Genomic DNA, 27788 nt, shown 5'->3' with positions numbered 1-27788 from the left:
TCTCCAGGGAGGTCGAAGAATTGCTGCTGCTTCTTTTTTTCAACCTGGCATCTCCCTTTGCACATCTGAACGACCTGCTTTCTCACTTGCATAGCACATCTTTCTTCCAACTGCTTGCTTTGTGAACTGGAGAAAAAGAAGCATAGAACTACAGCCTGTCCTGTCCAACTCGAAGAGTATTAGATGTGGTTCCTGTTTTCTGATTGACAAGTCGCTGATTCAAGCTTTCAGAATTCAGAGACGTATGTTCTCTGCCTATTGTTCCTTTTACTTTCGTCAGTCGGAAGAAATGACGTCCTTCCAACGGTCATAACCAGACCTCTCTTCTTTATGTTACACGCCCTTGAGCAGCCTACGACACTTCTCCGTTCCGACCACAGGCTTCGCCATCATCCTCCGCGTGCTGCGTGCAGGTCACCGGAAACCAAACTCACAGAAGCTTCTCCGGGCGGGCCGGTGTATCGGTGATCCATGTTCAAAAGCAAAACCTTTTCAGTTCTGAGCCCGTCACTTCACGCAGATCACAGGCAGCCGTAGGCACGACAGCAACTCGCAACAAACACAAGGCCACATCCCCTCTCCATCTTGAACAAAAGGAATTCACCAAACCACAAACACGCAGACAAAACTGCGACGTCCCGGCTCGAAGCGGAGGGCTCTGTGTCCCACCTCCTAGCCACGCGTACCTGCCGCTGCTGGGCGGCTGACCACGCCGCCCGTGGCCAACTTGGTAGCAACGCCTTAAAGCGTACGTGACAGCTGCGCCATCTCTGCTCATCTCAGCGACAAGCTTCCTCTGCTTCAGATGACTTCGGCAACGGGCTCTCCGCTTGCATCGCGAGTTTTCGCCGTCGCGGTGGCGATGGTAGTGTTTGCGGTAGCGTTGCCGGCGGCGGCCTTCCCGGCCGGTTTGCCGCCTGGGGCGCCGGCGTTCCCGAACCCCTGGGCGGCGTTCCAGAACCTCTCCGGCTGCCACATGGGCGAGGAGCGGCAGGGCCTGGCGGGGCTCAAGGACTACCTCAGCCACTTCGGCTACCTCCCGCCACCGCCGTCGTCGTCCCCGTTCACCGACGCGTTCGACGAGGATTTAGAGGCGGCCATCGCGACGTACCAGCGCAACTTCGGGCTCAACGCCACCGGCGCGCTGGACGCGTCCACCGTGGCGCAGATGGTATCCCCGCGCTGCGGCGTGGCCGACGTCATCAACGGGACGTCCACCATGGCGAGGAACTCGTCGGCAGCGGGCGCCCACGGCAGGCACCTCTACGCCTACTTCCCCGGCGGGCCGAGGTGGCCGCCGTTCCGGCGGGACCTCAAGTACGCGATCACCGCGACCTCGGCGACGTCCATCGACCGGTCCACGCTGAGCGACGTGTTCGCGCGCGCCTTCGCCCAGTGGGCCGCGGCCACGAACCTGCGGTTCGCGGAGACGGCGTCGGAGTCCGACGCCGACATCACGATCGGGTTCTACACCGGCTCGCACGGCGACGGCGAGCCGTTCGACGGGCCCCTGGGCACGCTCGCGCACGCCTTCTCCCCGACGGACGGGAGGTTCCACCTGGACGCCGCCGAGGCGTGGGTGGCCGGCGGCGACGTGTCGCGCGCGTCCTCGCCGGGGGTGGTGGACCTGGAGTCCGTGGCGGTGCACGAGATCGGGCACCTCCTGGGCCTCGGCCACTCATCGGTGCCGGAGGCCATCATGTACCCGACGATCCGGACGGGGACGAGGAAGGTGGAGCTGGAGGCCGACGACGTGCAGGGGATACAGAGCCTGTACGGGAGCAACCCCAACTACAGGGGCGTCACGCCGACGTCGCCGGCGACGAGCAGCCGCGAGATGGACAGCGGCGCCGGCGCGGGGCTCCGGCCGGATGCCGTTTTCGTTGGAGTGGTTGCGGCAGTTGGCCTGCTCCTTGCGCCGTAGACCTCTAGTCCTTGTCATTTTTGCAGCCGTGCCGCCACGTCCCCTCGTGGCGTGGATTTCTTGCTCGATTAGTTGATTCTTGGGTAGATTCTTGTGTACATAATAACTGTGATTATTACAGAATAATACGACCATAGTAGATATTATATTTTCGTTTTCTTATTTCGAAATCGTTTCTGTATGGTCATGAACTCTGACACGCCAAGGATACAACAAGTCGCTGACACGTGGAGCGGCTCACGGTTCGCTATATAGCGGCGCCTGCACTATTTTGGTCTTGGTGTCAACAGAAGCTTCCATGCTCCGTCAGATCGCCCGTATTCCATTTCGTGCATGAAGGGATTAATCATAGTCAATGTCTCAATTACTTGCATAGCAATTCACAAACACGCTATGGAGTAGTTAAGCACTGACGACATCATCATCGTATATATTAGCCACACACATCAGAAATCATCGCTGCCCATGGGTCTCCGCGTAAGCTCGTACGTAATTTGTCGTGGAACCACTCGTGCGTTGCTTTTGTCGACGCCTGGTTAACCAACTTGGGCCCTAAAAGTAAACCGGCCCGTGTCAGAAACTTGCAGCAAGATGAGAAATCAAGCCAGCCACTGTTTGGCATTAGCTGGTCAAACTAGACTCCGTCGCGAAACATGCGTATACTAATAATCAAATTAGGCGACCGGTTCCATCTCACTTCTGGAAACCACTCTGATTAACCCCAATTCAGCCGGTGCCCGTCCAACCCGACAGCGTCTGCGCAGGCAGCGGCCGACATGTGGACCAGTCCTGGAACGGACCCACCAGTCGGTATCACCAAGCTGCAAAAGATTCCAACCCCACGAAGGCCGGTCAAAAGTTCAAAACTGGCACGCAGCTGCGCCGCGCCAACACGAACGGACCAACCAACCACCGCGTTCCGGACATATCCGGGCACGCGACTCCTCCGCTCCGCCTTCCTTTTCATTCCACTTCCACGCGTGGTGCATGGGCGGCGATGCTTCCTTTCCTTCTTCTCCAGAATCCAGATTAACAAATTCACCCTGGTCATTGATCGATTCGTCGGCAGAGGGAAGCGTGCTCCTATAAAGGCCACAACCTCTTCGCCTCCCCGGCCGGCTTCTCCTTGCCTCAACCGCAAGAAAGCAGCACGCGATCTCTCGAATTCTTCGATTCTTTCTCGAGGGGGTCGTCGTTCCTGTCGCCGGTAAGGTCGGCAGGAAGCGGAGCCATGCAACGCAGCAACTCGTTCGGCACGTCGTGGGCGGACCAGTGGGACTACGGCGGCGACCCGAGCCCCCGCGCGCGCGGGCGGCAGGACGGCGGCGGCGGCGGCAAGAAGCCTGGCGGGGTGGAGAAGACCAAGGCGGCCGCGGCGACGGGGTTGAGGAAGGTGAAGGAGGGCACGGCCAGCGGGTTCCAGTGGATCAAGGACAAGTGCCAGAAGAAGGGCGGCGGCGGCGGCAAGAAGCAGGGCGCCCATGAGGGCTCCGGGATCGCCGGGTACTAGCATATGGCTAGGCTCTGCTTCGGATAGGAGGCTGTTTGGATAGGCGGTCTCTGTTTGTTTCGTTCGTTGTTACGTCCATGTGTATACAGTTTTGCTGTTGGATAGTTGGATGATGCTAGTGTCTCTTGTCTCTCGACACCTTCGTTCGTGTAGAACTGTAGATGGATGTTTGGGTCTCTGCTATTGATGATTGGTTCATTGTTTTGGATTCTACTACTTGCTCTGTTTTCCCGTGTAAGTTTCTTGGATACCCAGGCGAAACTGGATTCAGTGGTTGCAACTTGCAAAGTGGCCAAGCATGCATCAGTCCAAATTGCACAAACAGAAGCAGGGAAAAACGAAGATTAGAGGGAAGGATTCTGATGAAAGTTGATTATAGTTTGCATGCAAGCTGCGAACCAGTTAGAGCAAAGCTGGTCGATGCATCTTGCACAGACATGTGAAGAACACAAAGCCGATGGTGCCCAAGAACCAGTCCTTCAGTCAGCAGAATCAAATCAGTTTCTTGGGTGCTCAGGTGACCCTTCAGCAGTTTTAAACTGCTGACCTGGATTCAGCAGAGCCAGATCAGTTTTATAAATAGACAAACGGCTGTGACAGTGCGATGACAATGATTGGTACATTTAGCTGTTTGTACTTGTACACACGCCGGCAGCCTGTGATAGCGGAGCTAGTCTCCCGTCAGGCACCTCCGGCCTCCGGGTCATTGTAGTACTTGCAGAGATACGTGAAGAAAACAAAGCCGATGGTGCTCACAAGAGCCAGGAACAAGTAGTACTTGTCCAAGCGTTCTTGCTGCGGATCATCGGAGAACCACCCATGGCCCTCGCCCAACATCGCGGTCGTCATCTCGAGGACCGAGATCAGGAAGGCGCCGAGGAAGCTTCCGAAGCCAAAGACGCTGAGGTAGAGCGCGATGCCGGTGGTCCGTAAGGATAATTAGGCAATTATTGTATTAATTTTCGAAATAAATAAATCATGAGATAATTCTAGCGTGCAAAACTCTAATGGCAACCAGAACGGCATAATCATGATCTCAAAAAACATGATTAAAAATCAGATCAGATCACGACGCATATTAAAAATCAGATCAAATCATAACGCACGTACTGTGAAACCGTGATATGTTGCGAACGGATCGCAGCAGCCAACGGTACGCTGCAGTGCCTGACTCCTAGAAACCTACTCTACGGCTCACCGCTGCATGCTGACGCAATGGAATGAAGAAAATCACAGTGGCAGCACAGCAGTGCAGAAGAAGCAAAACCTAACTCGTATAGACCATACCCTAACCTCCCATATCTTCCCGTATAGTAGTTTATAGTGTATCTTTTCCACGAGGAGCACGAGGAGAGTAGTGTATCTTTTCCATGAGGAGAGTAGTCCGTAGTTCGTATTTATAGGAAGGAAAATCCAAACACCCTCATCTACTAGCAATAAGAACTAATAAATGATGTATCCCTACTAGCAATGAGAACTAATAAATGATGTATCCCTACCCCTACTAAGTAGCCCTTTTAAGATTTATTCAAAATTATTTAAAAGCCCTTTTAAGATTTATTCAAAGTTATTTAAATGGGTCAAGCCCACAGGTGCTGGGGACCTGCGTGTAGAAGAACTCCTGCATCCCGACGACCGTGAACACATCTGCTACTCCCAGGAGGATGTACTGTGGGAGCAGCCAGAAGATGCTCAGCTGCGTTGCGTCTCCTTCGCTGGTGAGATGGAGCCGCTTCGACTCGACAGCGGCGGCGACGACCATGGCCACAACTGAGAGGACCATGCCGATGCCGGTCCGTTGGAGCACGGTGATCCCCTTCTCCTCCCGAGTGAACAAGCGCATCAGAGGAACGAAGATCTTGTCGTACAGTGGCATGAGTAGTATTACCGACATCGTCGTCGAGCTCTGGAGTGTTGCTGGAGGGATCACAAAGGTGCTGCCAACCTTGTGGTTCATCAGCATCCCATGGTTGGTGAAAAACGTCATTGGCTGCTGAAAATTGACCGCAAAGATCAGCAGTGTTGTCCAGATCGGCAGAAGCCTCAGTATTGTCTTGGTGACATTAGGTGTAGCGTCATGGCCATTGCCTGTCTCTCTCGGATCAGTAAACTCATCTTTAAGAGCCTTCTCTTCTAACCTGTATTTCAAACGTTACACATTAATATTCTAGAAAATAAATTGGGGTCTAGAGAGTATGGACTGGTTACTGTAAAATCTTACTCCAGTTCGGAAATGCCACTGTCATCATCAGCTCTAGCTGGCAAACGGACCTTTCGAGTAAATGATATATGTAACAGCTTCCTTCAGTACTTTGAAAATGCTCCATGAAGGTTTGTTAGCAGTATTCTGTTCTTTACGAGTATACAGAGCATTTCCAAAACAGAATGCGATGACAGATAAGATCATGACACCGCAAGGAATGGCAAATCCAAGACCCCAGCCAAATGTATCTTGTATGTATGACATGGAGTTCCCCAAGAGGCTACCACTGCATATGCCAAAATACCACCACTGGAAGAACAAACCCTTCACCTGATTCTTCTGTTCAGCTGGGAGAGATTCCTTATCATCTTCAATCAGCAGTTGGTCAGCTCCAAATGCTTGCAATGAAGGGTCGTATCCACCCTGCCCAACTGAGATCAAGTACAGGGGCAAAAACAACAAAGAACGTGGCAACCATGAATGCAGCATGGCCCAAGAGGCTAAACCTGCAAGGCCCTGATCAAGAATCAAGAGAATGATAGAAAAGGTTAAGCTTTTGCATCTGAAAGGTTCTCATCCTACTACTTGCTAAAAACTATAGGTGAACAATGAACCACAATTTGCACAAAAACAGCATCAGATGATCAGAAAGACAGAAGGTCAGATGTAGGCATCTCTGAAGCAAATTGTCTAAAGGGAAGTTCTTGTATATTAGTGTAGCATCTTGGACAGAGAAAAAAACTGAACGCTATGTATAGCAACGATGAAACAGTTATGGTAGAATAACGATATGGTAGAATAACGATCCCAGAAAGAATCAGCAAGAATGGCACTAGCCAATGGAAGCATGGACGTGACACCATTCCATGTGTTAACACTCTTAGCAGCTGAGGATGACTTCACAACATCAGTAAGGTAAGTCACAAGATTTGAGGCTACCCCCTTGTAAACAAATCTCTCCACACTAGCCACCACTGCAACATGAAATTCAATGAACTTATAATGATAATACAGATCATACCTTTCAGGGGGATAAACAAAATTACAATGACATAGAGCTTGGTTACCTATAATGAGAACGCATGGCTTGCTCAGTGCTGCAGATTTCTGTTCTGAATCCATGAGGAACAGTGGAAACCAAGATGCCTCACTCAGCTCCTTCAAAAGTTTACATATACTATGGGTATTCTGAACAAAGACAGGTGTGATTTAATATCCCTGCCCATTGGGATTAGTGCTAACTCCACAATAGAGGAAAAGGGTGACCACAATTGCCATGTCCACAAATTTACAGATTTATCTTTTTATGAATTCTTAATATAAAAGTAGAAGTCCTAGAATAGAGGAATTCCAACCAACATTTCTAGTCTCTGGCATTTTGCATGTTACTTAGTCGCACTGAATTTATGAACTGGACAATTTATTTTCAGGTATTTGTTTCAATAAAACAGAAATACAATATGGCAGATCTTATCTAGGAACAAGTAATAAGTTGAATTTGATAAATGTGTTTAGTCGCATAGTTCGGAAATGGCATGTCAAAGAGAAAGCACCAACTTCTGTAGAGTGCCTAGAGTCACAAAACATTATTAGTGACTATATACCTGGCCTATGAGAATTAACAGTAAACTAGCACAACATGGTATTCAAGAAAGCGCACAATACTAAAAGTTCAGATTGTGAATGAAATCTGCAACCATTGTAGAGATGCAAGGTAGTGAACAGAACTCGATAAACTGGATGATATATGGCGATAAGGTCAAGATCACATAATGCTCACAGGAAGCCCAAAGGGGCACCTGATGTAATATTTGGCGTTACATTTTTAATTTATAACAATGCTTGTGGAGATTCCTTGCTTGTCAGGTGGAACCTAAATAACATCTAATCATCCTAAGTCACAGGGTGCTAGTAAGTTTACAATGCAGCAGTGCTCAATCATTTAAGCAGTTTTTATCAGAAAAAAGATAAGCAAAGTGGACATCATCTACACACAGACTAAAACATCCTGAGGTGCTTTCTGATGTGGAGTTCACCAACCCCGTTTCCCTGCATTAGTATTGAGGATCCCTTTTTCTCTGAACTTCCCAAAGCTGATGACAATTTTTAATTTTAATATGGCAGACAGAGTAGCAACTACATTTGCACTTATTACACTAGGTCCATGCATTGGAAGTACCTTTGTATGCAGACGTTGCCATCCCTCTTCCAATGATGGCATGGTCACCTAAGTGCTAACAAACATAGACCAAACTAATTTTGCAACATCACGAATGATGCTCACATTCACTAACCTGAAAAAAGTCACGACACGTGTCTATTTTTGCCTTTAACATAATGCCATCATAGTTGTTCCATACCCAAGCTGCTTCAGCATTCGAAAGTATCAACAAGAACACTTCTTCAAAAGGCGAAACTTATCCAGTGGGAAATGACATGTAGAACACCAAATATTCTTAAAAAAACAAAAACCAAATCTTATTTATTCTACAGGAGATAACATTTGTAGTACTGGTTACATTATTGAAGGTGAAAAGTGGGTAACACATCAGACATGTCTAGATGCAAAGACTAGCACTTTCATAAACTACATGCCCTGTGACTTGACAAGAGAACACTTGCCACTTATTTATGATGATGGTACCTCCCCTCCTCAACCCTCCTCTTAAACTTCTCCTTCTCGTCATCTGACTCCCCAACCACGGCTTCCTTCGTCTCGTGCAATGTTTCCTTTGCACCCTCAGTGACCTCGTCAGTCTTCTCCTTGGCCACTCTCAGGAACTCTTCTGCAGTTGATCTTGCCTTTTCTCCTATTTCACCTAGTGTGTCATCGTGTTTATGTTTCTCGGTTGAATAGTACTGGCAAATTCACAGAAAAATGATGATTGAAAACAGATGTCAGAAGTAGCTAAATCATTTGTAGCAATCATTTTTATTACAACTGCATATTTGAGGTGCTATCTGAACCTTTGCCCATCACACCTAGTGCTCTAACTCAGCAACTATACCTCCCCATGGAATCTTTTACTCTTAATTTCTGAAATATTTCATATGAAGCCACCATGGAATTTAAGAAAGGAAAATGTAATAGAAATGTCATTTTGACTGATTCAGAAACTTAAGATACCCTGCTACATGTTCCTTGTAAGCACATCTAGATGCAAAGAGTTAGGACGTAGCAGTAGCAACAGGATAAGGACAGTGGCAATCGGTGAACTCACCCTGTAGCCGGGAAGAACACTGTTGCAGAGTGCAGGCAGGGCAGAGGATCTGCCCACCACCAAATCCCTGGAAGGGCAGCCGAACTGCCGCCCATGAGCAAGCAGCCTCTTCATCTCACCCCCAACGAAGCCCCAACTCACTGACGGCTGACCTCACAGCGCACAGATCCAATGCGCAAGCTCGAAGCAATCCGATAGGGACGGGCGTTTGTTCTGATCGGAAGCCGCCGTTTTGCCCTATATACATGCCGGGATGCGTAAAGGCAGCCAGGCAGGGGGCCGACCCCCTTCCCCTCGCGACGTGGCGCCGGAGCGCCTGGGCACGTAGCCGAGGGCGCATGCGAGGCCGCACCGTGTTGCGATTCGTGTGCCTACCTCTTGGGATGTGTACGGCTACGGTTTGCTTTGCGGGGGGTTCCGCCATTAGTTTACTGCGCGAGCGACGAGAAGAACTATCCTGTGGTGGTACGAGTGGGAGGAGACGTGGAGTCTGGAAGTGAACTGGAACTCGGCGAGGTTGCGAGCAATTCGGAAGCGAGGGCACGTGCTGCCGGCGCCGCGAGCCGAGGTGGTGGAGCCGGAGCAGCTTGCCGGCCAGGCAGCACCATCCAACCCCAGGCGCTCAAAATCCAACGCCTGGGGTTGCTGCCTGAGCCAGGCAGGTTTCCCAAGACTTGAAGAAACAAGCCCCTTCTGCTTCTCTGAACCAGAACCGTATCAGAGTAGGTGGGCCGGAAAGAAAGAAAGTTGGGCTGAATTCTCGTCATCTTCCCACAATCCCACGTACGTACGTGGACGACCTTGAACGCGGCCCAGCCCGCACTGAGCGAGCAAAGCAGGCTGATCCGCTCGGCGTCGTCCCGATTGTCGATTGATGCGTATTACGCGACCCTGACATCCGCTTGTACAAAGAGGCTGGGGGATATTCGCAGTTGCACGCGTCTCCGGCGGTAGAGCCGCCATGCTAATCCACGGAGTTCCCGTGCCCCCATCCGATCCTAGCCTATCAGTTGTCTTCCCGACATCGGCGGCCGGCGGTGTCGCGCCGCCTCACCGCGCCACCCCTTAACCTACCACCTCCGCCGAGCTGACCTGCTTCCCCCGACCTCTTAGCTTCTAGACCAGTGGCCACCGAAACCCTCGGCAGCCCTCCTCCCCGAACTCCGGCGAGTCGAGCGCATCTGAGAAGATGAACAACGACTTGCAGGCAAACCTGCAGGAAGACGCGTCTTCCTTCTAAGACGTGGCAGATCCCAGTTGCGCACGCGGCTGGGAACATTGTCGAAGGCTGGAGCATGAAGGGAGACTGACTGACAAAGAGAAGACGGTAACGCGCATGCGCAGCAGCACAAGACCACAAAGTGCGAGGCCGGCAGTGCTGGCCAGGTGCTGCTACCGCGGCGGCCCGGCCGGCCAACTTTTGCCCGGGATTGAAGCGCCACATCGCCAACTAACTCAATGGCCCATCATGATCTGCCGATTGAATCCGTCGGGAAAAAGGCGAGGAGCAACAACTCACGCTACGCCCACTCGGCCACTCGACGGGAAAGGCAACCAGGAGGTCGTTCTGCCCTCTTGCGTTGGGTTGCCTCGGCTCCCCCAGTCCTACGCCAATAGCGCTTCTATCATTTGCTTTGATTGCGTTCCATCTGTTATCTTGTTATAGGACGCGACCCTTTTCCTCGTCCCACTTGTTGCTTTCTCATACTGGGTTGGAGTGCCGAGCACTCCAGTGCTCCATGATCGAGAACGATCCTCATCACAGTCGCACTGCACACAAGTACATGGACTATGGAGCATTGAGCAGTTCAGAAGTTACATATTGAGCTAGGGGTAGGGCATGGTGCTATACACGGTGGCTTGTCTTGAAAGAAAAACGTATTTCAATGGCTACTTCGAAAGAGTATGAGATTAGGTGAGTTTCTTGGAAGCATTAGTTAAAGACCATGCGGGATCATTTGTATCCGTAGTTCTGACCGGATCAGAAATACTAGTGAGATTATCAAAGTCAAGGGAGACGTGCCATTATTTATGAATAACAGGGCAGTTAGATACAACATATACAACCGTTGAACAATGACCGGTTCATCCTCGTGTCCTCGCACGCCGGTCCAACAAGTATTTTTTCTGATCAATCATTAGTTTGAGTAGACTTGTAGTGAGGAAATGGACAGGTCATCGATAACCATGATGCATAGCGAAATACTTTCTTTTTTTTTTAAGAAGCAGGAGCACTGGTCATTCATTTAAGTGGAAAGAAAGTGTAAGAGTACGTAAAGTTCAATATTACAGATATGGATAAAACTCGACTCTTAAATATGGAAATAAACTAAGATACACTACCCAATTCCGGGTATCCACAGGCTCTCTGTTGCAGCCCAACTTCCTCCTGAATTCGGTGAAAAACTTGTGTTGGTAGAAGTTTCTGTCCTTGGAAAATTCTTCTGTTTCTCTCGTTCCAAATGTTCCATGCCGTGATAGTGAGGAAGGCCGCCTTAGATCTTCTCTTCTTTGCATTTGTCTGCTGCAATGTCCTTGTTCACCACGCTTCCATGTCTTGCTCTTCATTTTCTGGAATGGGAATCTGACCCCATCCAATTGACCACCAGGAACCATACTTCCTTTGAGTAGCTACATAGTAAGCATAAGTGTAATGCTGTTTCTGTCTCTTGATCACACAATGGGCATGTAGTGTTACACGGCCAATGTCTAAGCAACATGTTATCTGCTGTCAAGAGCTTACTTTGTATGAGTAGCCATGTAAAGAACTTGTGCTTTGATTCAATGTGTGCCTTCCAGATTATGGCTCCATCAAAAGAACTATAGGTTCCTTTGAATTGTGCTTCATAGGTAGATTTGGCTGTGTAGTGGCCAATAGCAGTCTATCTCCATGTAATCTGGTCCTCTTCATTAGTTAAGTGTACCTCCTGTACTGTCTCCCATAAAAGTAGTTAAGTGTACCTCCTGTACTGTCTCCCATAAAAGTATGAACTCTGTGAGCTCTTCTTCAGATTACATCCTCCATAGGCCTCTGGTCCAATTATGATCAGCGATCTCTTCCCTCAGTGTTCTATTTTTCCTACATGCCAAGTGGTAGTGTCTTGGAGCAATGTCTCTTGGTGCTCTTCCATTTACCCATGAACAATGCCAAAACAAGGTCCTGTTTCCATTGCCCACAGTCACAGACGTGCTTGCTTTGAACAATTATTTATCTACTTCATCACATAAGGTATCTGATCCCACCCAAGGTCTCTCAGGTTCAGTCCATTGGAACCACAACCATTGGAGTCTGAGTGTCCTACTAAAAGCTCCCATTTCCAGGATTCCCAATCCTCCAAGATTTTTTGGCAGTGTTATTTTTTGCCACTCGACAAGGCAATGGCCTCCATTTGCTTGATTTGAGCCTGTCCATAGAAAGGCTCTTCTGATTTTATCAATCTTCTTTAGTGCCCACTTCTTTAGTTTGAAAACTGTCACAAAATAGATAGGTATGGATGACATAACTGATCTGACAAGAGTAAGATGTCCAGCTTTGTCAAGCAAGCTCCCTTTCCAATTTTGCAACTTCCCTGCCATGTTATCAATCAGTGGTTGAACCTGTACTTTTGTTAGCTTCCTGATGCTTAATGGCAGACCCAAATATGTGCATGGAAAAGTTTTGATTTGGCATGGGAAACTTTGTATTACTTGCTGCACATCCAAAGCTTCACAGCTGATAGGGTACACAGCACTCTTGGTCAGGTTCATTTTCAGATCAGATACTCGACCAAAGGCTTCAAATATTGCACTGACCACATCAATTTTCTGCCTAATTGGATTCACAAAAATAGTAGCATCATCTGCATAAAGGCTCATTCTCATTCTTAGTCTGCATAAAGGCTCATTCTGCATAGCGAAATACTCAAACTACGTACTGTCATGCATCGATATGTTAGGTAGCTATCGTCCGATTTCACAGAGCATGATCGATCCATGTTTGCTAGTGCGATTTCACATAGAGAAACTGAGAAAGAGACATTTTACTGTTGCATCGATCGGGCATATACGTGCATTTTTCTGCAGGTCTACTGAGATTCCTCTTAATTTGGACCAGGGACAAACGGTCATGGTCGTGTTTATCATGCATGGGTCGACATCTGTCTCTTGCCACTTAGGCCGCAGTGGGAGAGGTTGACAAGGAACAACGAGGCCAAGTGGCTTTCAAATCCACCCATCGATGATCGATCCATTTTTTTTTAAATAAAGAAGTTTGTGAGATCATCTCTCGGCAGGGTCAGAATTTCATAGCAGAGTAGTTGATGCAAAAGATAGAAGATCAGATCATGCACGGTTCTGGCTGCTAGCTTTTGTTCAACGGATTGATCGCTTGTTGGTCACGGCATATGCAGGCCCATAACGGATGCATAGCAGCATATGCGCCTATGCGTGGGCAGTGTTACTTATTCTCTATATAAAAAAGCTGGGAGCATGGCCTTCGGCTCCAGCAGCCACAGGGTAGATTGCCCCACGGCCATTCCAAGAACATATTCCCGGCAGCTCACCAACTACCTTGTACTGCAATTCAACTGCTCGCAGCAAGATACATATAATTAGGAGCTAGATGCTCGTTTAGCTGCAGGCGCCATGATTAGGGTGAGCATTGTCAGTTATAGGTCTCTGAACATGGTGCTAGCGGTGCTTCTTGCCTGCGTCATCAGCCTGCTTCCCTCGCCGGCGATGGCCGCGGCCGCGGCCAGGGGAGAGGAGGTGCACCTGGTGCCGGCGGTGTACGTTTTCGGCGACTCGACGGTGGACGTGGGGAACAACCAGTACCTGCCGGGGAACTCCGCGCTGCAGCTCCCCTACGGCATCGACTTCCCGCATTCCAGGCCCACCGGACGGTTCAGCAACGGCTACAACGTCGCCGACTTCGTCGGTCAGTGAATCCATGTTTCATCAGCTCAGATCATTCAAGTGTCCGATGCCAATTTTTTTTCCCTGTAACCATGCATGAAACTGACAAATATATATATATATGCAAATGGAAATGCAGCGAAACTGTTAGGTTTCAAGAGGAGCCCGCCGGCGTACCTGTCGCTGACGCCACGAACGAGCGGTCAGATCTTGAGGGGCCTCCGCGGCGCCAACTACGCGTCCGGGGGATCAGGCATCCTCGACACCACTGTAAGTACACCAAATTTGATCGTGTGCCAGAACGTCTTTATTAGAAAAAAAAAGTTATTCGAGCAGACCCTCTAAATAGCTCTCTATCCTAAGTTTAGAGCGCGAAGTAAAAAAAAACGCACTCCAGCAGGTCCTCTATTTGTCTCTCTGTTTTGAAGAGGCCTCCAAATTCCCCCTCCACCCTCTATTTCTAAGGGTTTCTAGGGATTTCTCTATTCATGGGAGCTATTGCTGGAGTTGGAAGTATTTTTTGTGACCCTTGAAAAATAGAGAGAACCTCCATTTGACGTTTGGGGACTTTGATTTAAGAGCTATTGTTGGAGTTGCTCAGCACCCCAAAAAATAAAAAATCAGTGATTAGGTTCAAATTTTCACTATATATGCACCCTCCAAAACTAGATTCTGTACACCCACAAGGCAAGCACATCCCTTTCAATTCGCTCTAGCTTCGCCACAGATTGCGACAATTTGGTCACCATACTCATCTCGATCCGTGTTCTAACTGTCATTGCACACGTATGTCGATGGACCAGGGGAACACGATCACGTTGACGAAGCAAATCGAGTACTTCGCAGACACCAAGTCCAAGATGGCGGCGAGCAGCGGCGGCGGCAGCCAGGGCTCATCGCCGTCCGTCGACGAGCTCCTGTCCAAGTCCCTCTTCCTCATCAGCGACGGCGGCAACGACATGTTCGCGTTCCTGCAGCAGAACCGGTCCGCGAGCGAGGCGCCGTCCTTCTACGCGGACCTGCTGTCCAACTACACGCGGCACCTGCGGGCGCTCCACGGCCTCGGCGCGCGCCGGTTCGGGATCGTCGACGTGCCGCCCCTGGGATGCGTCCCGTCGGTGCGCGTCACCTCCCCCGACGGCGCGTCCCGGTGCGTCGACGGCGCCAACGCGCTCGCCAGGGGCTTCAACGACGCGCTCAGGGCGCTGCTGGCCAACCTCACCGCCTCCGGGGCGCTGCCGGGGGCGCGGTACTCCGTCGGCAGCTCGTACAACGTGGTGTCCCACTTCACGGCGCACCCGGCCGCCGCCGGGTTCCGGGAGGTGGCCAGCGCGTGCTGCGGCGGCGGGCGGCTCAACGCGCAGACCGGTTGCACGCCCAACGCCACCTACTGCTCCGACCGCAACAGGTACCTGTTCTGGGACGGGGTGCACGGCACGCAGGCCACGTCCAGGAAGGGCGCCGTGGCCATCTTCTCCGCGCCGCCGCAGATGGGGTTCGCCGCGCCCATCAACTTCAAGCAGCTGGTGTCTTCTTGATGCTCTCGAACGCAAGAATCTTGAGCTTTCCACCGGTGTTCTAATAGCTAGCAGCCTACCAAATACTAGAGAGCTTTTGATTCTTTACAGAAAATCCAGTAGAGATTACGAATTAAACAATGTAATGTAGAGGGAGCAGCATACACGCATTTGAGGTCAGCGAGGCAAAATTTCTCGCCATACACGCTCGTGAATAAACAGGCAGGTTGGAATGTTTGGAGAGGTGTTTTTTTTTTTTTGGAGGGAGGGAGGGTGCTCGTGAATAAACGTAATCGCGTTCAGCTCTATTTATTTCAACAGGCCCATTGAAAGAATACGGCCCAGGTGGTCCTGCTGTGCGCTGCGTAGCCAGCCTGTCCTCGGCCTAAAATCATTTCGGTCCGGCCTAAAAACCTTTCGACCCGGCCTAGAATACCTAGCGCGTAACGTGCACGGAGATACACGTAAACGTCACATGAAGACGTATTTCAGCATGATGACGCTTTGTTCTTTCGTGGGGCGGGGGCAAGGCAAAGCCCAACTGCGAAACGACCAACTGCGAAACGACGAACACTCCAGCAGCTTCCTTCCCGAATCGAGGCATCCACGTCCCACAGTGTTGGAGGCTTGGAGCCCAGCACCACGTGACCCTGCACCGGCGGCGAGCCCGGCATGGCCATGCTCCTCCGCCGCCGCCTCCCGCTGCTCCGCCTCCTGCGGCAGCTGCACACTGAATCGGCGGCTTCGGCCTCCTCATCCACCACGCCTCCCCTTCCTCTACAGAAGCCTCCCGCCGCCTCCTCGCCGTCCGTTGCGACAGGATCACGCCGCCTAGGGTTTCTCAATGCCACGTCGCTCGCTTCGGCGCGCGGGGCTTCGGGATCGTCCTCCGCTGCCGCCTATCTCGCTGTCGGCGCGGCCGCCGCGCTCGCATCGCTTCAGGTGGCCTATGCCGACGGCAATGAGCAGGTTGTGAGATTTGGCTTCTCCTTTTTTTTCGAACTTTTCGTTTTACTCTGGGAATGAGGTTGGCATTGGCTTGAACTTCGCTTGTGTTTACAGGGCCCGGTCGGCCCGGCTGTGAGTGCTGATCCCACCGAGGGGGAGGATTTGGCTCGCAAGGAGAAAAGGAGGATAATGGAGCTCGTCCAGAGCCGTGGGATGCAGCGCGGGTCATACCCTCAGTTTGATGTTGCAATGAAGGGCCAAAAGGTTGTTCCCTCCCCCAATTTGTCCAGCCATATGGTTGCCAGCATTGAAAAATCTTCTAATTTTGTTCCCATTTTCGTGAAATTGAGTAAATTATCTGCATTATCAGTGACTATCATAATTAGTTATTTGCCGGAACCCCTTATGGTAGAAAGAAGACATTTAGGAGGATATGGTGTTATTGGTAAATGTGGAAATAGGTGTGCTTGTTTGAGTTAAGTATGCGTGTCATGCAACTGTGAAGTAGGAAGCTTTTGAAATTATGCATGGTTGCTATTAGAGCACATCAGTAGATTGTTTGTAGACATGGTATGCAATCTATAAGTACCATGGCTAAAATTTTCTGATTTGGTTTGTTTTCGGAGCAGGTGGTTGTTAAATTCAACATGCCATCTACTTGCAATATATCACACCTCATTGTTGATCTTGTAACCCATATCGGACTTGAGGCAGAACAACATGGTGGTGGCTCGGAGGTGCTAGTGCGTGCTTGGGACAGGTTAGCTAATAAACTGTGTGTTTCTATTTCATCAGAAATGTATTATGCTATTACCTTTTGCTATTCATTGCAAGCACAAATCCAAACAGAACAGTTTCAAACTTAATCTTCCTTCACTGCTTTGTGGACATACATGCTCTATTTATATTGGTTTTCTGCTTCTGATAAAGCACATATCTAGGCAGTGATTTCCTTCTGCTTATGCGAGCATATTGTTAATTGACGACTGAAAAGGGTTCTATTAAATGATTCTATACTTCTTTGTTGATGAATTCCTCCATCCATCAAATTCCTAATTCCTGCATTCCCTTTCCCCCTCAATAGTGTTTGGCCATGCTAGTGGGATTGCAAACTCATTGCCAGTTGTGAGGATTGCATTATAAGTGTCTCTAATAGATACAGGACTTGCTGAGTCTTACATATATACACCAATAGAATGTGTTTTAATCAAGTGCTTCTTTTCCAGTCCAGCTGCACGTCAAATCACATTGAACCCTCCCAAGAAGACTAGCACTGGAGATCTCAATGAAGATGGTCTCTGTGTTTTGATATTTGAGCCACTTATCGGATCGGATTATTCTGTTAGTTTTCAACCCTTCATTGAAAACTTTGGAAAGGATTTTTATCCTAACCCTTTCTCATTATATCATAATTAATATCATATCTGATTGATTTTTCAGGAAATTGAATTCATCAAGCGTGGGAGTTTTAGTTTGAAAGAACTTGAAGCTTTGATCAGTGCTCTAAAAGTAGCTGGCGAAAAAGATGTTAAGGGGTCATCAGGGAAGGGTAATAAAAACACACCGAGAAAAGGAAACGGTCAGAGATCTAAGCATGTACCCTCTATGGAGAAAGTTGTTTCTGATTTAGAGGCTATGGGAGTAAGAGTCTATGGATTTGATGAAACATCTAGTGTTCCAATGGATGGCACTGTAATCTGGGAGAACCTTGCAGGGTATGAACCTCAGAAAAGGTATGTGCAACCAGTTTGCTGTTCCTTCTTTTTCTTTACCAGCTGCTTAATGTACCATGAACGTCAGAGTAACTGACAAATTCCCAATAATCAAAATCAGCTGTGGTTTGTAGGAAAAAAAATGAACATATTTTTTAGAACAGGAAAGTTTAAAAAATATCCAGTTAAATTGTGCATATGTGTCTATTTTAGTTGCTGACTTTGGAGATGAAACCGCAAAGTTTTGTTGCTGTTGTTGTACTTTGGGCAGCCAGTTGGGGCTTGCTATTAGCCTCTAGATAAATGATTGTGTACTTCCATTGCAAAAACGTGGTCTTTATGCTTCAACATGTTTCTTCTTCCATTTACAGGGAAATAGAGGATACCATACTATTGGCTTTACAGAGTCCTGAAGTGTATGATGACATCGCTCGTGGTACACGCTGCAAATTTGAGACAAATCGTCCTCGAGCTGTTTTATTTGAAGGGCCACCTGGTGAGTTGCTGGATCTCACTTTGATTTGCTATGCCTAGAAACAAGTTCTTGCAGTTCTCCTTTTTTACGCTGAGAGCTGTGGTTGAAGAGAACTTCATTGCACTTATTTTTGCCAAAAAAAAAACTTAGAATTTTGTTATGCTGATTTTTTATAAGAAGAAACCATAAGAGCTCCTTGCATGCAAAACCTGATGCGGGAAAACCCGCATTTTGTTTTTTTCCTACTTAGAAATTTTGTTTTTTATAAGAAGAAACCATAAGAGCTCCTAGCATGACTGCTTGTGCCATTGGGCTGCTGTGTTCGTACACTTACCAGTTACTGATCATCATTTTAGGGACGGGCAAGACATCTTCGGCTCGGGTTATTGCCAAACAAGCAGTAAGTAGTATATATTTGGGATTGTCCCAAAGTAATGTTTGCATAAGTACTTCTGAAATATGTCTTATATTTTATTCAGTTAACATTTGATTTTTTCCTGCAAATTTATAGTTGTTGCCAAATATCTTTAGTAGAATTAATTTGTTGCTTGCTCGTCTCTTTTGCTAGGGAGTTCCACTACTATATGTGCCACTTGAAGTTGTTATGTCAAAATATTATGGTGAAAGTGAGCGCCTGTTGGGATCTGTTTTTTCACTTGCAAACGATCTTCCTGATGGAGGTATTATATTCCTAGATGAGGTATGTGTCTTAGTCATTGTAGTGTACAAGTATTTAAGGATACTCAAGCTTGAACTCTCTTTCTTACATGCTAAGATTAGCGCGCGTGTGTTTTATCTTGTATTTTTCTTTCGATAGAAGAACTATCTGTTTTTTCCCTTGTACTTCTGGCTTTTGCATGATCTTTGCCTTCTTTCCATTTGAATTGAAGCATAGTTAGTTGCACCTTCATAACAATCATTGCTATCCATAACAGCCTGTTGAGAACTAACATAAGTTAAAAGCGCCCTTATGTTTTAACTTAAATATACCATATGCGATGATGACAATCTTGTAGGTTAGAAGAACTGAGAGGCCTGTTAGCCTGCTTTGTTTCTTTTTGTTGGTTATTACTGTTGTAAAAAATTCTGAAGTTTTAACTTACCTCTTTTCATAATTTGGATATCCTTGTAGGTGGATTCTTTTGCTATGGCTCGAGACAGCGAAATGCATGAAGCTACACGAAGAATCTTGTCGGTAATTCTGCGACAGGTAGGGTCCTTATTTCTTTTCCATTTAGGGGAACATAAACTGATTGCTTATTACTACCTCCTGATATGGACTTTTTGCGTGATCAAGAAGAAACCAAAAAGAAAATTATTCTTGTGTTGGTCAAGAAGAATTCCCATAAAATTACAGACTTTGTCAGTTACCTGTACAAAATCACTTTTGTCTATTGACACCCACCTGCAAAGCCATTGTCATTTTTTGGCCAAAAACTTGTCCATTGTGGCACATCAGAAGCCATTCAAGCAACCGTGTATGACTATCACCTATTACTGGATGGTAATGTCACTGTTCCTTGCTGATTCGTGGTGTGCTGGTGTGTTTAATTTGATACCCTGCAGTTTCCTAACATACAACTGAATATGGTCTTCCACCATCAGCTTATTGTTGTTGTGCACATGGTCTCTTTCCATAATGCCTATTGTTATTAGTTCCATAGAGTACATCTATCATATTAAAATGTTTGTTTTGTGAAGATTGATGGATTTGAGCAAGATAGACGGGTGGTGGTTATTGCAGCAACAAATAGAAAGGAGGACCTTGATCCAGCTCTCATCAGGTGTAGTTCTCTATTGGTGTGTCCTTTCTTTTGTTCCAAGCAGTCCCAAATAGTTTTGGCAATTCTTGTTCTCTTGCAAAAGCTCTGTTGTCGCCCTCCTGTTTTTTGCCTATTTCCTAAGAGGCAGACATATCGGCATCTAAGCTACTAATGAACCAATAGTTCAACACTGAACTAAGCTGCATAACCTTATGGCATTTCTGAAATTTGGATGTTTTCTGACCATTGCAAGCATATTGCTCATACATATTATTTTAGTAAAGTTTTCCTCTAACTTCTCTCTTTGTCTGGTGGACATTTGCAGCCGTTTTGATTCAATCATCTGTTTTGGCTTACCGGATCAGCAAACTCGTATGGAAATAGCTGCCCAGTATGCCAAGCACTTAAGTAAATCTGAATTGGTTCAATTTTCGTTGGCCACTGAAGGGTAAGTACTATAATTTTTAGCATAGGATTTTACATGTTTATGTTACATTTTCAAGCCTATGCAAGATAATTGGATGGATGCTTATAAATCTTGATGGTCGATTATAGTATTACAGATTCTTCTCTACCCATATTAGAATATGTCCAGAAAACTCGGTAATAGTTTCCAGCTATTTCTGGCTTGTGCTTGGCCAGTATGGAATTCCAAGCGTAATAGTACATCTGGTTATGAAGTTTCTGCAGACTTGTTTAACTAAGCCAGTGAAGTTATGTGTTTCTATGAATGATCTGATTGAAACACAGTGGAACGAAATGGGATATGCTGAGTTCAGACATTATTGTCTACTTGGTTAATTCAAAGGAACACTTTCTGAGTTCAGACAGCTACTCAAATGTTAATAATAATTTGAGAAAATTGCCCCTAGTGCAGCCGTTCATTTGTGACTAGTTCTGAACTGAATGCAGGATGTCAGGAAGAGATATCAGGGATGCTTGCCAGCAAGCTGAAAGACACTGGGCGTCAAAGGTATGTAAATTGGTCTGCAGATTCCATTTTTTTTCTTTTGCTTCCTTCTACAATTAGTGTTCTACCTAGTCATTTTGTATGTTTTATATAGTTAATTAGGGGGCAAGTTTCAAAAGATGAGAAGGGGGAGCCAAGTCTTCCTCCAATTGCCGAATATGTTTCATGTGCTGAACAGAGACGAAAGTCCTTGCCTGATAGAACGAGATGGACATCCAGGTCCCCTGCCCTTAAGTTAGCATGAGGATTCTACTTTCTTTACAATCCCATACAATACATAGTACCAATTGTAGTTGAAATGAAAATGTATGTAGGTTCTGCTAAACAGGTTTTTCTTGCGACAGATGCTAATATTTGGAAATGTGTATCCAAATTTCTTGCATCAGCGCACCTGAAACTTTGGAGAGTTCGTTCTAGTAACGGGTAGTTGTTTTTTGCATTATTTTCCTAAACTGATGTACATAGATTATCAACACGCTGGAATATCGTGCCAAGCGCCAAAACCATCTTTTAACATGAATATTTAGTAGAAACTGATGGTGCAGGAGACGCTAGCAATGCAGACAAAGTGTCTTGGTTTTGGGTTTTTTTTTTTGTCATTGCTCATTATATCTTTATTTCTACTATAATTAGATTGGGTATACAAGAGCGGTCCCAACCCGTAGAGTCCACGAGCAGTTTCTATACTGCCATGTCACAGAAACACTGTGTTTGGAAACTACCGTCCCAACGCACAGTTTCCTCACGTGGATCCACAATAAATTTTTAATCATTCTCTCTCCTACTCCCGTTCTTCTCCGGCTCTCCGCTCAGATGCTGGCCGGAGATTGGCAGGAGCTTCATACTGGTGGCCGGCCGTCTCTCCTACTCCCACTCCGCTCCCTCTCAGATCCCAGCCGGAGTTCAGCAGGGGCTTCATACTGGCGAGGGCGGCCGCGGGGCGCAAGCGGCCGGCAGCAGCGGCGCTGAGGCACGCGGGTGCCGGTGGCGAGGCATCGCGCGGCCGGGCGGCGACGGGGCCGAGGAACGCGGGCGCCGACATCCCGCGGCTCAGCAGCGGCGCGGCGCGCAACTTGACGGCAGTGCATAAGGCGGCGACGGGTGCCCGCATATCTCTGTCTGCGCCTCTCTTTTCTCTGTAATCCACTAATCCTCTTTTTCTCATCTCATGCGTAGCACATGGCGGCGAGCTTCGTGCGTGGCGATGCCGTGGTGGCTCCCTCTTCTTCTCCCCATAGAGCAAGCAAGAACAGATCTCGTTCCTCTTCTCCACTCCAGCTTGATTTCTGTCCACAAGCAAACCAGATCATCCCCTTTCGTCTGATTTTTTATTCCAATCCCGGTAGCTGTGGCGCTACCTTTCTTGTGTCTCATTCATTCATGCTCCCTCCCATGAAGCAAATAGCAGCGCCATCCATCCCTCCCATGGCCAAACACGACAGCAGCTCATCTGGTGTGGTTGGTGAGGACGGATCAGGGCGGCACGCGCCGTGCGGTGCCAGGCTGCGGCTGGGCGGCACAGCGCAGGTGCGGCCCGACGAGCTCGAGGGCGGAGCGGGCGCGGTCTCGAGGACACGATGAGTTTGACGGCAAGCTCCGTATCTGGAGAGCTTGAGGGGGGGCGCGGGGGAGGTCGGGGATGAGGTCCTAGCGGCCGCGGCGAGCTTGAGGACCTGCGGCCGCCTACCCACCCCAGCTGCGTCGGTGATGGCGTGGGCAGCCATGTGAGGCCATGGGCGTGGCGGTGATGAAGGTCAAGGCCGCCATGGTCTCCGCCGTCCAGGTGATGGGTTCGACAAAAACTGCCCGGAAGAAACGTCGAATAGTCCCCAACGCAGAATTACTCGTTTCCTCGTGCGTCGGTTCTCGAGTCGACTTGATTCCTCACATGAGAAACGGTTTCGAGTGTTTTTCCTCTCTCGCCTCGTTAAATCTACTGCCACTTTTTCGGACATGGCATTCTATTTAATCCTACGAAAGCCAGGTGAGGTTGAGGGTTGAGACTGCCCTAAATGAGACTTATCTCGAGAAGTACTTTTGTGATGTTACAGCTTTATTAGTTTTCTAAGTCGTGTTTTTGGAACTGAGTGGCGTTTGTTTGGGTTGATGGATTAATTTTTAGTTCGGGTCACCTCAGGTGTTTGGATCTAATTATAAAATTAATTGCATAAACGAGGGCTAATTCGTGATATGAATCTATTAAGCTTAATTAATTCATAATTAGCACATGTTTACTGTAAGTATCATATGGACTAATCATGGACTAATTAGGCTTAATACATTTGTATTGTGAATTAGTCCTCATTTATACAATTGATTTTATTATTAAACTATATTTAATACTCTGCAAACATCTGATATGACATAGACTAAAGTTTAATCCGGGTATAAAACCACCCCCATGACTTGTGTGGAGAACTGAATGGGGTATCTATTTATTACTCCGACATGTTTGATTCGTGGCACCGTTGATTTCTTATGGCTCTAGAAATCAGGGCACCACACAACGCTCCAAGAGACTAGAGAATTCGGACTAGCATTATGAGTCATGCTCCTCTATGCACCGCATGCCCCTGGAACTCTGAATTAATGTCTAGGACAATGACATGGATATGGTCTCGCACGCACAACACATCGAGCATTGTTTTTTCCTACTAACAAGAATTAGCCAAATTAAAACGTTATAGAAGTATTCATATCATAAATCTTTCAAATTATTCTCATGACATCCAAATTCTTTACTATGTAGCAGTGGTGCCTAAGGTTTCAAAATATTGACTGCACACATTGTAATATTTACATCAGATGTACAAGTATTTGTCTACATCGTAGTCTATTATGGGAAAAAAAGGGGTTCAACACAAGTTATTGCGAATTTAGGGGAGGCATGTTCCTTGTGCGTACAAAAGACAAGCAAAATATATTCCATGGATCTGATGATCCGGTGCCATGAGCGAAGACACATCCCCCACTGTCCCACACTAATCACAAGAAAGCTATCGCCTACCGGTCACTGACTTAACACCACATTAGGTGACCGACATGCAATCGGAATGATCCTGCATTCCTTGGTGCACCCAAGACCCAACCGTGTATAATTTTCCGCCATCTTACAAGTAGCACACTCTACTCCCCTCCGTAGCCGGTAGGACGTAGCAGTACACAAGAGGTGTTACAAATTGTGCGCGTGTGCTACAGTCCACTTGCCGAGACGACGCCACCGGCTCCCCGGCCGGAACAGACGAAGACGACGGCAACGTTCTGCTACGTGCTGTGAACAGCGACGGCGACGGCTCTGTCCGCACGAGCTAGCCTCCACCGCCGGTCCCCGTGCCGATGCATGATGAGCGGCGGCACTAGCGTGACAAGTCCCAATGATTTGGCAAAGACCGAGCCTCTCCCTGCCACACGCGCGCGGGACGCGAGCGGAGCGCAGCGCCACCGAAAGAAACGGCCCATCCGCCCTGGGAAAAGGAAAACCCGCGGCCGAGGCTTGTCCCGGCCGACGAGGGCGGAGGAGGGAGGGCTTGGACTAGGAGCACGCGTCCGTCCGCGACGGGGTGCGCACGGCACGCTCGTGGGGTTCAGGCGTTGGTTTCATCTTTCATGGTTTGGGTCGTTCGAGTAGCGGGCACGTCCCGGTCGCCGCGCGGACGCCCGGACGGACGCCATCCACCACGCTTCGCCCCAAGACAGAGAGCCCGAGACCGGATCCGCGGTGGCGCCCATGGGATGGAAATGGACTCGGTCGCCGCAGATGGGCTCCGCGCCGCTCTGCTCGACTCTGCCAGAACCAGACGATCCAGATGCTTGGCGACTTCTCCGTTGTGTCCTGCTCCGGGTGCAGGCAGTAGAGGCTGCAGAGTAGCGTGGCGCGGGTGCGCGCCCCTCGGGTCCGGGCCCGTAGCTATGAATTCGCGTCATCGATCGCTCGCGACCAAGGGTCACGAGCCGTGACAGCAAATGCCTTCAATCCGCCATGCGCCCATGACCTTGTCACGGCGTGGTGAAAGAGCGCACGTATACATTGAAAGTGCTTGCTCGCCTTGTTCCTGAAAGCATTGAATTCGAATTTACTACCGTGTAGTAAACGGAGTAGCATGTCTGGCCCTTGTTGGATGGCACTTGTGCTTGCCTGACTTCAAAAGGTTCATCTGAAACCGGTATTTTTCCTAAAACTGTTTCAGTATTCTCGGCTCAAAGACTACAAGTGCACAATCATAACAACGAAAAGGGGTCATTTCAACCCACACACCAGAGTAATGCAGACATTTTAGATCTCATATAATGACATTTTTTGAGGTGTTAGTTTAACCCACACACCAGAGTAGTGCAGACATTTTAGATCTCATATAATGACATTTTTTTAGGTGTTAGTTTACAACATCGTAAAAAAAAGATAGTTAAGCTGTCTTTCACATACTGACGTAGTAATAAAGTGTAAAAAGGGTACTACTACATCAGTTCATTGAGTTGAGAGCAAGCAAAGGTCGCACGCTTACGCAGCACTAAGATTCGCAGTTAATTAGCTTGTCCTACACAGGCCAAGTAAAGTTCCCGGAAGGCTGAAGAAACAAAGACTTTTGTGCCTTTCCGGTAGGGGAGCGCTAGCTCGTCTTTCGCCTTACCAAAAGGATGTCAAAACTAACTCCTATTTCGACAAGCCCTTAATCCCTCTTGGTACGCATATTAGGTGAGGAGCACGCACCAACCCACCTACTGCGCCAAGGACTTCACCTCCGTAACCTCTCATTAGCTCACCTAATAAGATCGAAAGTGAGATCGACGTTAGCGCGTACGCGTCCTAACAAATCCATGTTCCGCATTACTTGATCGATTAATGGAGCTACTATAGCTTGCGTTCTTACACTTACATTACTGCAGTCCGTGTTTTTGTGGATGGTTCTTCTGCACCTGCGCACCGGAGTTACCTTCATTGTCAACGCAAGTTACGCTGGAATGCTAGGTACATGAGCAGTGAGCAGTGAGTCAGTGATCGCTCTCTGACAGTCTGACTACACGATCGAAGAGCGACTGCACAGCACGGTGCTTCCAGCCACGACGCCTCAGTCCAGCAGCTTCGGTTCAGAGAATGCTGTCACGAGTACGATACTACAGAACTTTAGGAATGCGCACGCATCCTCCCTCCAGCCGACGCCGTATTGGATCGCTGAACCTTGAATTCTACGGCCGGCGAAGCAGCAAAGCAAAAATACTGGCAGAGTGGCAGGAGAGGGAGAGTCTCCTACATCTCAGCAGCGCAGGCGGTAACACCTGGACCGACAGAGCATTGCTTTGCTCCTAAGCTTGTCGCCTAGCAAGGGGTTGTTAGAGCCCTAGACAGCTCCATATCTCAATAATTCGCAATCATCGAAGACTCGGTTTCATTTTTTTTTCTTTGCGCGACAACCATGGAGAATAACATGGCTGCTTTTGACTAATTTACACGCTAAAAATCTAAGGACAGGTGCCACAGGATCACGGACGCCGGCGAGAAGGAATGGATGTTTCCAAAGAGCACCCGTGGTCCAGCGTGCATTATGGATACTATCAGTATCAGAATGCATGAGAGCATGGACAAAATGAATTGATTTCTGGACCAACCTGCAAGCCCGTGCCTCGTAGCCGATTAGGCCAGTCCCAACCCTCCACCTCCAACTGATTTTCATAGCATTAAATATGATATCATATAGATAAAAAGCTGAGGTGGCACGAGAGTTAATGAGGAGAGATGTAAAAATATGGAAAAATCATGTCTCATACAAGAGATGGTGTTGACACGACCTCCAATAAAGAATAAGAGAGGTGAGAGAGGAGAGAAAATTTATTACAACCCCATGTCAAGAAATTATGAGTTGGGATGTAGTTTCTAGAGCTAATGTATTAATAATTTGGCACTCGGGTTGGGGCTGACCTTACTCCTCGAGCAGAAATGGGCGGGATCTCTTGAAATGTGCTGCGATTTCTGGAAATTTACAGCGGAAAGTTAAACAAGGGTGCCCCAATCCCAAGTTCCCAACTGACCTCGGCGTGTAGGAGGCCGTGGCAGGGGGTGATGATCGCTAGGGGATTTTTTCCGGGGTCCAAGAAAGCGGGCACATGGCCGGCGTGACGGGTGGGAAGCACGCACCCATGATTGTGCCGCCGCGCATGTGATGATCGATTCTAATTGGGAGGGGCGCGTAGTCATAATCTAACTAAGTCTGTTAGGTTCCTTCAGTCTTTGAATGCAGGGACTAAAGTCCATTAAGTCTGTTAGGTTCCTTCAGTCTTTGAATGCAGGGACTAAAGTCCATTAAAGCAGATGAACAAAAATGATATTATCACTAATCATTCATTGTGTGTTATTCTGATGATAAAAACACCCTTGTTTTGCTCAGAATGCCATGCCTGGCCGCTCTGCTCAAAATGCAGGTCGCAATTGTCACTACGTTAAGGTTAGTGCTACATCTGTATGGAATTCGGAGCAATACAAAGTTGGGACCCTCCTCCTCCTCGTTCGCCCACTGCTCCTGGTAGTACGTGGCCAGCACGGCGTCCCTCTCCTCCTCCTTCTTTCTCCTAGCCTCAACCTCCTTCGCCTTTCGCTTCGCCTCCGCTTCCTCCGCCTCCTTCCACGCCTCGGCGTCCGCGAGCTCGCCGTTCCCATTCT

The 27788-nt window shown here is 48.2% G+C and overlaps 6 protein-coding genes across 8 annotated transcripts; 4 read left to right on the top strand and 2 right to left on the bottom strand.

The window, feature by feature from the left end:
• The first annotated feature begins 362 nt into the window (after positions 1 to 362).
• LOC101761929 (metalloendoproteinase 2-MMP) lies at positions 363 to 2086 on the top strand. Its single transcript, XM_004953841.3, has one exon. It carries the CDS (start codon positions 806 to 808, stop codon positions 1922 to 1924), a length of 1119 nt encoding a protein of 372 aa, XP_004953898.1. The 5' UTR covers positions 363 to 805; the 3' UTR covers positions 1925 to 2086.
• An 811-nt stretch (positions 2087 to 2897) lies between these two features.
• LOC101762347 (protein RNA-directed DNA methylation 3) lies at positions 2898 to 3647 on the top strand. Its single transcript, XM_004953842.3, has one exon. The coding sequence runs from the start codon at positions 3156 to 3158 to the stop codon at positions 3432 to 3434; it is 279 nt and encodes a 92-aa protein (XP_004953899.1). The 5' UTR covers positions 2898 to 3155; the 3' UTR covers positions 3435 to 3647.
• A 148-nt stretch (positions 3648 to 3795) lies between these two features.
• On the bottom strand, positions 3796 to 7937 carry LOC101762750 (protein NRT1/ PTR FAMILY 5.9-like). Its single transcript, XM_004953843.2, is given in 6 exon segments — positions 3796 to 4370; positions 5029 to 5572; positions 5656 to 5729; positions 5731 to 6199; positions 6425 to 6611; positions 6705 to 7937. Coding segments are annotated over 6 exon segments (1584 nt in total). The 5' UTR covers positions 6760 to 7937; the 3' UTR covers positions 3796 to 4115.
• Positions 7938 to 8093: 156 nt separating this feature from the next.
• Positions 8094 to 9090, bottom strand: LOC101763157. The gene is made up of 2 exons (XM_004953844.4): positions 8859 to 9090; positions 8094 to 8496 (listed from the first exon to the last, which is right to left on the bottom strand). The coding sequence occupies exons 1-2, from the start codon at positions 8970 to 8972 to the stop codon at positions 8263 to 8265; spliced, it is 348 nt and encodes a 115-aa protein (XP_004953901.1). The 5' UTR covers positions 8973 to 9090; the 3' UTR covers positions 8094 to 8262.
• A 4216-nt stretch (positions 9091 to 13306) lies between these two features.
• LOC101763562 (GDSL esterase/lipase At1g71250) lies at positions 13307 to 15505 on the top strand. The gene is made up of 3 exons (XM_004953845.4): positions 13307 to 13773; positions 13891 to 14021; positions 14555 to 15505. The coding sequence occupies exons 1-3, from the start codon at positions 13482 to 13484 to the stop codon at positions 15287 to 15289; spliced, it is 1158 nt and encodes a 385-aa protein (XP_004953902.1). The 5' UTR covers positions 13307 to 13481; the 3' UTR covers positions 15290 to 15505.
• A 289-nt stretch (positions 15506 to 15794) lies between these two features.
• Positions 15795 to 23110, top strand: LOC101763970 (katanin p60 ATPase-containing subunit A-like 1). 3 transcript variants are annotated; one of them, XR_002676157.1, is made up of 14 exons: positions 15795 to 16237; positions 16331 to 16480; positions 16846 to 16976; positions 17443 to 17557; positions 17657 to 17949; positions 18300 to 18424; positions 18760 to 18803; positions 18972 to 19103; positions 19536 to 19613; positions 20105 to 20187; positions 20492 to 20614; positions 21079 to 21139; positions 21950 to 22237; positions 22313 to 23110. XR_002676157.1 is itself a non-coding variant. In XM_022823691.1 (13 exons), the coding sequence occupies exons 1-13, from the start codon at positions 15941 to 15943 to the stop codon at positions 22103 to 22105; spliced, it is 1788 nt and encodes a 595-aa protein (XP_022679426.1). In that variant the 5' UTR covers positions 15795 to 15940; the 3' UTR covers positions 22106 to 23110. The 3 variants fall into 3 exon arrangements, 2 of the variants coding, with proteins under 2 accessions (XP_022679426.1, XP_004953903.1); XM_022823691.1 differs by having other exon boundaries at positions 21950 to 23110; XM_004953846.3 differs by lacking the exons at positions 21950 to 22237; positions 22313 to 23110 and adding an exon at positions 21231 to 21669.
• Positions 23111 to 27788: the final 4678 nt, after the last annotated feature.

The sequence above is a fragment of the Setaria italica genome, chromosome I (genome assembly GCF_000263155.2).
Source record: "Setaria italica strain Yugu1 chromosome I, Setaria_italica_v2.0, whole genome shotgun sequence".
Taxonomy (NCBI): Eukaryota; Viridiplantae; Streptophyta; class Magnoliopsida; order Poales; family Poaceae; genus Setaria; species Setaria italica.
The sequence above is the reverse complement of the archived record's forward strand: the minus strand, read 5'-3'. Positions and strand labels throughout refer to the sequence as shown.

Excerpts from the sequence above, each read along its gene's own strand:
- LOC101761929 (XM_004953841.3), top strand. The coding sequence starts at position 806 with ATGACTTCGGCAACGGGCTCTCCGCTTGCATCGCGAGTTTTCGCCGTC.
- LOC101762347 (XM_004953842.3), top strand. The coding sequence starts at position 3,156 with ATGCAACGCAGCAACTCGTTCGGCACGTCGTGGGCGGACCAGTGGGAC.
- LOC101763157 (XM_004953844.4), bottom strand. The coding sequence starts at position 8,972 with ATGAAGAGGCTGCTTGCTCATGGGCGGCAGTTCGGCTGCCCTTCCAGG. Across the intron at positions 8,497-8,858 it reads GTGTTCTTCCCGGCTACAGG|TACTATTCAACCGAGAAACA; the intron begins GTGAGTTCACCG and ends TGAATTTGCCAG.
- LOC101763562 (XM_004953845.4), top strand. The coding sequence starts at position 13,482 with ATGATTAGGGTGAGCATTGTCAGTTATAGGTCTCTGAACATGGTGCTA. Across the intron at positions 13,774-13,890 it reads CAACGTCGCCGACTTCGTCG|CGAAACTGTTAGGTTTCAAG; the intron begins GTCAGTGAATCC and ends ATGGAAATGCAG. Across the intron at positions 14,022-14,554 it reads CAGGCATCCTCGACACCACT|GGGAACACGATCACGTTGAC; the intron begins GTAAGTACACCA and ends TCGATGGACCAG.
- LOC101763970 (XM_022823691.1), top strand. The coding sequence starts at position 15,941 with ATGGCCATGCTCCTCCGCCGCCGCCTCCCGCTGCTCCGCCTCCTGCGG. Across the intron at positions 16,481-16,845 it reads TTGCAATGAAGGGCCAAAAG|GTGGTTGTTAAATTCAACAT; the intron begins GTTGTTCCCTCC and ends TTTTCGGAGCAG. Across the intron at positions 16,977-17,442 it reads CTAGTGCGTGCTTGGGACAG|TCCAGCTGCACGTCAAATCA; the intron begins GTTAGCTAATAA and ends CTTCTTTTCCAG.